Genomic DNA, 9,688 nt, shown 5'->3' with positions numbered 1-9,688 from the left:
CTGTAAGGGCTCGTATCAATATAGAACTTTCAGAACATATGCTAAAATGGATGTATTTATTAGTCCTTTTTTTCTGTAAGATTATTATGTGTGAAGATTTTTTTCATGGAGAATTGCTAAATAGTTGAGCATCAGGTGTTAATTTAACTGCTGAAAATATTTCTTTGCACCATAGGATGAGTGCCACTATTTCTTATGCCCTGGACAATAATGTACACTATTTCTTTTTAATATGAAATAATCTTATAATTTTCGTCTTAGAGATAAAACATAATTGAAGAGCTCTAAAAAAATAACTTGTACCGGACAATAATTTACACTATTTTACACATGCAAATTCACTGTCTTGAGATGTCTTACATGTGTGTCTCATGGGCAAAAATATAGACAAAATTTATCATAGCAAAATTAAAAATCAACACTTCTTATAAAAGCAATTTGTATAACACTTTTCTTAGAGGGAGAAAATATTAATACCAACCCATTTTAGAGCCATTACTATGATTAAGGCTAATAACTCATTTTTTTATTTTAAAAAAAAGTTAGAATAGTGTCATTTATGTATTGATTTTGTAAAATAACAATTATTAAGTACTATATATTTTTAGTAATGATAACATATAAATAAGAACAGACAGAGTAATATATTTGTGATTGTTGTGAGATACTCCCTTTGTCTCTTCTTACCTGTTTAATTTTGACTTTTTATTTATCCTTTTTTACTTGTCATTTTTTGACAAATAAAAAAAGACAATATTTTTACTTATTATATCTTCAATTTATTTAGAAAATTAATATTTTTTAAAAAGATAGAACGTAAATTGATTTTGATATTCTAGCAAGGTATAAATATCAATTAAGTGAAAAATAGAGAAGAAATTATAAAAGAAAAAACAGATGGCAGCCTGTTATTGTGCCACGTACCATGAAGTTCCATGGTGGTCCTCAAGGGAGTGAGTCGAAACTTCACAGATCCCTTTGGAAATTCGAACAACCGTGTCAGTAAAACTCTGCATTTCCCCAAAAAGGAAATCCTTCTTTTGCTCTGTTTCAACAATGACGAACTTTCTTTGGGTTTTCATCTTCGTGGCTTTGGGGATCTGTTCCGAGCTTCTTTTCGCTGAAAAGTCAGTAAAGTTGTTCTAATTTCCCTGCATTTTATTATCTTTGATTTCTATTGCTCTTTCAGTTATTGGTTCCTTAATTCTCTATAGTAATCGCTACGTTGTTCATGATTTTTAGATTCAAACCTCTCTTGATCTGAGTTCATTATGTGATGTAGATTTTATTTGGGTATTCATAGTTTTTAAGGTTAATTAGCAGTACGATTGAGGTAATCATAAAAAGCTTCATGTAATCCAGGTTGATTTTTCTTAATTAAATAGGGAATTTTGCCATTGCAGAAACTAGTATCTCCGCTTCAGTTTGTTTGTTTGGTTTTGAGAAAGTAAAGAAAGACGTTTTGAATTTTGTAAAAGGGGTGTGTTTGCTAGGAAGGAAAATGTTTTCCTTGAAATCAAGTGTGTTTCTCACTTATTTAGTAGTGTTTGGTAAGTAAGAAGAAAATATTATCCTAAGAGAATTTATATGTTATCTAGTAAAATATTATGGAGGTGGAATGGGGATTCGGAGGTGGTAGGGGGTGGGATGGTCAAGGGGTTGGGGGATTGGGTGGGTGGGGAGGAGACAACACACTTGAAATGTCACTTATGAACTTGTTTTCCCTACTTCCATTAGGAAAGTCATTTTTCTCATTTTTAAGAACTTGTTTTCCTAGAGGAAATGTTCTCCAAGACCAACCAAACATAGGAAGATTGGAAAACATGTACCAAAATGTCCTTTAATTTTGTGGTTTTAAACATGTTCATGTGGAAAGCTAAATTTAAAAAGTTGCCAAAAATGAAAAAAAAACATTCTTTTGGTAATGAACAAAAAAGAAAAGTAAGACAAGGAAATTGAAACGGAGAGAGTAGTATAAAGTGCCCTTTTCTGTTCTTTTCCCCCCTTAGAGTTTCCATCTTTTGAGCTTAGAAGTTGGCAGCTTCAACGAGTGTGTCAAAAATGCTGATTTTTAGTATTGGGAGTTTGGAAAAGAACCTGATTTATCTTGTTGGCTTGTGGTTTTCAAGAGAGACATTTTTCGACTGTACTGTAGAAGATATATTACTCAACTAGTTATAAGCTGCAAATGATTAAATGTAAGAAGAGCAATGATAACCATTAATTTTGGAGTGATTTTAATAAAAGGTGCTTTCCATGATTACAACAATTTGTTTCAGAGGCCGAAAAGAATTGAGGGCTGAGGAAGTGAATGGGGATGGCATTATACAGTCGGACCATCCTGTACGCTCTAATAGATTTGATCCCTCACACGTTGTTCAACTCTCGTGGCAACCAAGGTCAGGTAGTTTATTCAATCATTAACCTTGTTATTTCTTCAATATGTTGTAGCATGTAAAGAAATTTCAAAAAACGCAAAATTCTGCATTTAAGTAAGTTCACCAAAAACAAAAAGAAGAAGAAAAGTTTTCTTTGTTACATTGGTGTTTTGAAGGCATTCTTGTTCGGCTTCTTGGTTTTCTTGATGAGATTACTTGAATAATTCTATGTATGGACTATGGAGGAATAATGAACATTTTTTTTTTTTTTGAAATAGGGTTTTCTTGTATAGAGACTTTCTGTCAGCAGAAGAGACTGATCACTTAATCTCTTTGGTAAATCAGTGGCTCGCAACTTGTACTGCTATACTTTTTCTTTATAAAGTTGCTAAAATGCATCTTCGCATGAATGCATTTTTACAGGTGCATGGAACGAGAAATAGCTCCACAATTGATAATGCTTCAGTGGATGCAGTGAAGTTTCCAACTATGGGTATTCCCTTAGATGCAAAGGTAAGTTCTTGTTATCTACATGGTTCTTTATATGATCTAATGCTTCTTCAAAGCATAGATGTGACCAAGCTTTGTATTATGTATAGATAGTGTTTAGCCTTGTAAATTGAAGATATTAGTAATTATGCATTAGGGTTCTATAAACTCTGCTTACCATGAGAATGGTCTCCATGCTCACTGAATTTGCTGGCAGAGAAAGCAGTTCATGTTGATAAAACACTGTACTCAGTACTCATAACATGTTTCTTTGTATTGTTCTTTAAATTCTAGGATCCTACTAATGTTACCTTTATCAAAAAATTCTAGGATCCTACTTCCTCGAGGATCGAAGAAAGGATCTCAGCTTGGACCTTTCTGCCGAAAGGTAGTTTTCATTGCCAGATATATAAGTTTCGTTTAATTCTTTCTAGGTACTCCTCCCAACCGAAGGTTTTGAGTCTGCCTTTTCAGTGTTGTATGACTGACCGCTATTATCCTTGCCTTCAGGAAACAGCAAGCCGTTGCATGTTCTGCATTCTGGGCGTGAGGGTTTAAAGGGGAATTATGGTTATTTTGAGAGTAACTCCACACTCAAGTCCAGCGAACCATTAATGGCGACTGTCATTTTGTATCTATCAAATGTGACAAAGGGTGGTCAGATCCTCTTCCCTGAGTCAGAGGTAAAATAGAGTGCTTTGTTGTACTTAATTTAGTAATGACATCTTTTCAGTTTGTGCTTTTATTCTAATTTACTCGAACTCCTGGTGCAGAATAAGATCTTGTCTGACTGTACAAAGAGTAGTGACACCCTGAGACCAACTAAAGGAAATGCAATTGTGTTCTTCAATGTCCACCTCGATGCATCCCCTGACCGGAGTAGCTCCCATGCAAGATGCCCTGTTATTGATGGTGAAATGTGGTATGCCATCAAATTCTTTTATCTCAGAAGTATAACTGTACAAAAGGATCCACTGCAATCAGATGGTGACACCTATTGTACCGATGAGGATGAGAACTGTACTCGATGGGCTGCTACTGGAGAGTGTGAAAGGAATTCTGTTTTTATGGTTGGTTCTCCTGATTATTATGGTACATGTAGGAAAAGCTGTAATGCGTGTTGATTCTTTATATAACGATTATCTGTACCTTTACTGGCATTGTTTGGGACAAAATCTCGTGATTAATATAGTCTGGAATTATTTTTTTTCTTTTCTTTTGCCAACTATATTGTGCAAGTGTAGCATACAAATAAACTGTTGGCTCTTAGCTGCTGAAGACTTGGCCTTTCCCCTGCAATAATCAGTGACATTACTTTTTTTCTAAGAACAAGTCCCTCAGATGCCAATGAACTGATCAAACAAAGTCCCGTCTGCCAATAAGAGAATTTTGCCTAAATTCTCTTGGTTGACTAATTATATTCCCAAACATTTGATGGTCTGGTTAGGTTTTTTCTTCTTCCAGGTTTAGATGCTTCATTTCCAGCTAGGTTGAGAAGGCCTATTTTATCATTTGCTATGTCTTCTCTACTTTTGTATTTTCTTTCTCAAACTGCTTTGGATATATGTTATTCGATGCAAGGCTCTTTTGGAACCAGTCTCTCTACCTCCGGGAGGTAGAGTTGATCTGACTTGTGTACTGCATATGCTCTACCTTCTCCAGACTTCACCTGTGTGATTTCACCGGGTATGTCGTTGTATAACTAAACCTAATTCAAGAATGTGTCTGGTGACCTCTAGAAGCTGCAAAAGGTCAAACATAACTGAGTTGCCACCAACTAAGTAGAAGCAAACTCATGTGCCGCCAAATTGGGGAAAAAGAAAGGATTTATGTTAGACTGTCCAAATAATTTGAACTAGCTGTGTAACTCAACATGTTAAACAAGTTGCTTATTTTATGTTAGAATATGTTGTGCTTGCTATTGCAGATAATTTGATCTGATGGTATAAAAATACTTTACACGTTTAGTAACAATAACATATCCAGTGAAATCCCACAAGTGAGGTCAGGGGAGGATAGAATGTACGCAGACCTTACCACTACCTTGTGGAGGTGGAGAGGTTGTTTCTTAAAGACCCTCGGCTCAAGTGCAACAAATCCAGGTACAAAAAAGGAGACGGTGAAGAGAACTTTACACGGTTAGTAACATAGAACTTAAACTCAAGAAAAGAAGTATCTGTATATAGAATTCATAACTATGACTTTGACAGAGAAGAACAAACAACTTCCAGTACCAAAATAGTATAATTGTTTTTAACCTCTTATACAAAAGAAAATGCTACAAATCAAGTAACCAAAACTACTATTTAGCTGCAAAATGTTTGACAGTGAAACCAACTTTCTCAAACTTGCCTTTCTCATTGCTTTCTCTAAACTTCAAATAATCAGCACAAACAAAAGGCTTATAGACCTTCAAATTTCCCTTCCCCACAATCTCTTGTGGTGCAACAATCAGTTTCTCATCTTCAAAGCACCAAAAGAACGCGATGGAAAATCGACTCACAGGCTCTTTCAGGACAACTCTGTGTTCAGATGACCTCAATTTCCCATTACTCCATGCCTGCAAGAGATCTCCAATATTCACAACAAGTGTGTCTTGGCAAGGATCAATATCCATCCACTTGCCTTCTTTGGATCTCACTTGAAGTCCACCAACTTCATCTTGATATACTATTGTTATGCAGCTCATATCAGTGTGCATCCCTAGCCCTTCAACTTTTTCTTGTACATTTTCCGGGCTTTCAGGTGGAGTATAGTTGTTTACTCTTAGATAACCATGACAGTTCTTGAATTCCGATGCAAATTTTTGCTCAAATTCAGGACCTAAGCTCATCAGTATGACCTCAACAATGCTTTTGGACACTTCTACCATTTTGCTCCCATATACCTCCATTGCATGACTACAAAGGACAAAAGAAAAACATTAAAAATGCTGAATTCTTACGAGAGTGACTTAAGTCATGTGGTCAAGCAATCTTAAACTAATGTTTATGATGTATGCAAGAAAAGCAGAGTATTTCTTTCATCAATAATAAAAACAAAAAAGTGTAGTGTTAAGTGCATTCAACGGTGTGGTCTAGGAGTCAATGAAGCTTGTGAAAACCAAGGTTCAAATCCTAGTAGAAACAAAAATCATCTATCAAAGCTTTGATGGACAGAGTTACTTGTACCTAGTGCTTGTTCTAGGAGATAACAAAGATAAATAGTCGGGATACATGCGAGAGTTGGATGTAGTGTTTTAAGGTTTTTGATTTTACCTGAATTCTGGAATTGACTGGTTGATCAGGGCTTGGGAAGTGCTTTGTGCAGAAGCAAAGAAGTCAGGTCCAGACACCCTGAGGCTTTCAAAGAAAGGGGAAGCAATGAAGTGAGGAGTATAGGTTCTTATATTTGATAAAGGTCCAGCATTGAGCTTTACATCACACGGGAGATCGAAAATTTGGTTAGAAAGGAAATGAAGTTGTTTACATAAGTCTCTGGGAATTCCATGGTTACTGATGTGAAAAAAGCCCCATTCTTTACAAGCTAAAGAAAGGGACTTGAGGGAATTTGATGAACTCAATGGCCTCGAAATGTCGAAAATGGGAAGTTTTACTGAAGTCTGAGACTCAGACATGCTCAGGAGATAAGTTAGTTTCTTCTGTTTAGTTCTTTCTGTTGTGTTTATGTATATTTTTATAGAAGGGCAGCTATATCTTGGAAAGAGTATCCTTTCAGTTAACTTTGTATAAACTATTAGGCGATTCGTGCTTGGTTGTATTCATTCTGAACTCACTGACTCTAAATCCAATGAATTTGTCTCTTAATTCGTTTGGTTGGGAACAAGTTATTCCACCATGTATCCAATGACATTATGACAAAAATGGTGAGATAAATTATCCAAGAACTACCTAATAACTCCAACCAAACGTGAGATTATTATACTTTATGCCTCACCCCAAAATACTCTACGTCATAAATGACACAGGAAGAATCTCAATTGCTACATTAGGGATGTGGAAAAGACAGATGTGAAAACAAGTAATCCTTACAGAGAAATGAGAATATATAATTATTGCAGAATATAAGGCATGTAACGTGTACTTGAAAATAATATTTTGCAAGCTACTAGTAAGTATATTACTATGACATTTTGCAATTTATTAAGGTTTGACAATTTCTGTTTTAGAGTTTGCCGCCTCTAAACCCCCCCACCCCCACCTCTCCTCACCCCACCAACCCCCACAGCACTCCTTTATTTTTTTCAAAAAAATAAGGTCAATGAAATTGGAGGATGAATTTAAGACACTGTAAGCCATTAGGAGGCAACAAGCACATTTGATGGAAGAGTGCTTGTTATAATGGAAAAATACGTCAGTAAAGATGTTTACATCGAATTAAACAATTAATCATCTTAATTACTTTTTAAAAATAAAATAAAATACATATCACCTAACTATAGCTAAATTATGTGCAAGATCAATGTCGCATAATCATTTATTTTGATATCAAACATCGGGTGTAAATAATTTTTTGTCGAATTAAAATTGGTGAGGTGTTTTTTTGGTTTTCTTCAATGTCAAGGTTTGACTTGGTTAACTCGTGATTCATGACTCTGTCGAGCAAACACGACAATTAAGCAAAACACATATTTTATATGCAATCGAGGACATTGAGCCATTTTTTTTTTCTCTGTTCCCATAGACCCCTGATGACATATTTTATATTTCTTCTCTTTATTCTAAGCAAGGAAAAACCAATTAGAAGTGAAACATAATAGACTATGGTGAGTAGGGATATATTTTTTTGAAGGATCAATCTTTATTTTTTTAATCAAGAAAGATAAATATTAGTATTAACTAGGCATAAGTATTAGGGATGGTTGGGCGGTGGTCAGTCTTGACCTAAGGGGTCAGTATTACACAAAAAGTTACAACTTACACAAGGATCAATTTACTTGCGTTTGAGTTCATTTGATTAAAATTGAAGTTTCTGTATCTTCTAGAAGAAAATTAAGAACATTTTTTATGGCAACTTCTCAAGGAACAGAGGCACTTGACAATGTTCTTTTAAATGACTTTATAATTGTAGACATTGAAAAATTGTGGGACTCTGCAAGTTGCAAGACGTGTTCAATTTTAGTTGGGATTCATGTATTAGATTCCAGTTAGGATATTTAGAGGCTGCTCAATCTTAAATCTTAGTTCATGCTTATATAAAAGGTATTATATTCCCTGGCATCTCGAATATTTCACAAATTCATGAAATATTCATAAAGAGATCAAATCTAAATCATCCTAATTTGAGAAATAAGCTACTAACGACCTGAAAAATCAAGGGAGGAACAAAATTGTGCCCACACTATTTATCAATAAAATATGTTTCTTTAGATTTTTATTTATGATTGATTTATTTTCCAAGTATTTAAAATTTGTTGCAAACAATAATATCTATGTCTCAGTTGTTCAATACTTTTGTTTTAGATGGTCCAAAAGGGTAACATCTTTTTATATTTAAAAATAATTTAACTTTAGAATTTTCATTTTACTCTTAATGAGATGATTTATAATCATAAAAATATCTAAAACTTATTTTAGACCATAAGCTCCAAAAATCTTTATTTCATTTCTTACATTGTGCCTAGATAAACACTATCATATAAATAAAACAAAAGGAGTAACTATTTTAGGTCACAAGAAAAAGAGGGGGACCATTGGACTAGATCCATCACCAACAAATTCCACATACAAATAGAGTCGGAAAGTTGCACCAAAAGCTTCAAGATTGAGGTCTCAAATTTGCATACGAAATCCTATTTTCCTCCTCAGTCAAGCGCGTGAAAATATTGTCTTCGATGAAGGAATATATCATCTTCGAAAGAAGATATGCTAGAACAAAAATCTTAAAAAGTGATAATATTGTCATCGATGAAGGAATTGTATCATCATTGAAAGAAGATAGGCTAGAACAAAAATCACTTTTTAAGAGGGTCATTTGCACTTTTATCCTGGTCGTCTTTAAATTTTACCTCTCAAAGTAAATAAATTTATTTGCAACGTATAAAGTTATATTTTTGCATCATAATATTCCACGAGTTATGCCCTGCGTCTAGGGGTATGTATCGGTCGGCTTTAAGTATTATTGGTTCGATTTATTGGTTTTTAAATATGTTGAACCGATAATCAAACCAATAAGATATTTGTTATTGGTTTTCAGTTTATCAGTTTTTGGTCTTTTAATGGTTCGATTTTCGGTTTTAACCAATAAGAAAATGCTTTCAAAACAAATATATGACTTATCCAATAATTTGACGCGAAATAAAAAAGAAAAAAATCAAATTACTCATTGAGTGCAAAAATTCTGCTTAGTGTAGTAAAAGTATAGCAAATACTCACAATTTACAACCCTAACCGTTGCCTAACCCTCGTCGTCGTCGTTGTTGCAAACCTTAGGTTTTGATGTTAAGAACCTAAACACTTAAGTAACACTAAAACCTAAAGGATAAATGCAGAGAGTAGAGTTAAGTAGTTTTAATTGTGTAAGGTCCTTATACTCTTAATGGATTATCAATTAACCCAATATTAAAAAACCAATATCGAACCAATAACCCAATAATTTTTTTTTATAAAACCATTAAATAACCGTTAACCCAATAAACCAATAACTCTTTTTTCGATTCTCGGTTTTTGCACACCCCTACCCGCGTCCTTAAAGAATCTATACCCGATAGACATAAGTTCGATTTCAAGGGTAAAAATTAAAAACTAGCTCATTTAAAGGGCAAAGACAATTACTTCTTTTTTTGTCACTAAATTTGCCGCTAGAACTTTAAACTGCTCAGT

At 34.2% G+C, this 9,688-nt stretch overlaps 3 protein-coding genes across 6 annotated transcripts in view; 1 reads left to right on the top strand and 2 right to left on the bottom strand.

Moving 5' to 3' along the window:
* LOC125858189 (60S ribosomal protein L36-2-like) overlaps positions 1–9,688 on the bottom strand; it is a 163,807-nt gene that overhangs the window by 9,588 nt on the left and 144,531 nt on the right. The window contains exon 1 of one of the 4 annotated variants that reach the window (XM_049537893.1): positions 9,090–9,093. The exons of the other annotated variants lie outside the window; for them this stretch is intronic. The gene's annotated coding sequence lies outside the window, so the exon portion shown is untranslated. Of the gene's footprint in view, positions 1–9,089; positions 9,094–9,688 lie in introns of those variants that run through there. 4 annotated transcript variants of the gene reach the window in all.
* LOC125858187 (probable prolyl 4-hydroxylase 12) lies at positions 957–4,053 on the top strand. Its single transcript, XM_049537888.1, has 7 exons — positions 957–1,127; positions 2,280–2,399; positions 2,657–2,714; positions 2,802–2,891; positions 3,198–3,255; positions 3,378–3,550; positions 3,641–4,053. The coding sequence occupies exons 1-7, from the start codon at positions 1,057–1,059 to the stop codon at positions 3,989–3,991; spliced, it is 921 nt and encodes a 306-aa protein (XP_049393845.1). The 5' UTR covers positions 957–1,056; the 3' UTR covers positions 3,992–4,053.
* On the bottom strand, positions 5,058–6,495 carry LOC125858182 (gibberellin 20-oxidase-like protein). Its single transcript, XM_049537882.1, has 2 exons — positions 6,125–6,495; positions 5,058–5,767 (listed from the first exon to the last, which is right to left on the bottom strand). Exons 1-2 carry the CDS (start codon positions 6,481–6,483, stop codon positions 5,170–5,172), a joined length of 957 nt encoding a protein of 318 aa, XP_049393839.1. The 5' UTR covers positions 6,484–6,495; the 3' UTR covers positions 5,058–5,169.

Source organism: Solanum stenotomum, chromosome 3 (assembly GCF_019186545.1).
Source record: "Solanum stenotomum isolate F172 chromosome 3, ASM1918654v1, whole genome shotgun sequence".
Lineage (NCBI taxonomy): Eukaryota > Viridiplantae > Streptophyta > Magnoliopsida > Solanales > Solanaceae > Solanum > Solanum stenotomum.
Note: the sequence above shows the minus strand (reverse complement) of the source record. Positions and strands in the feature narration are given on the sequence as shown.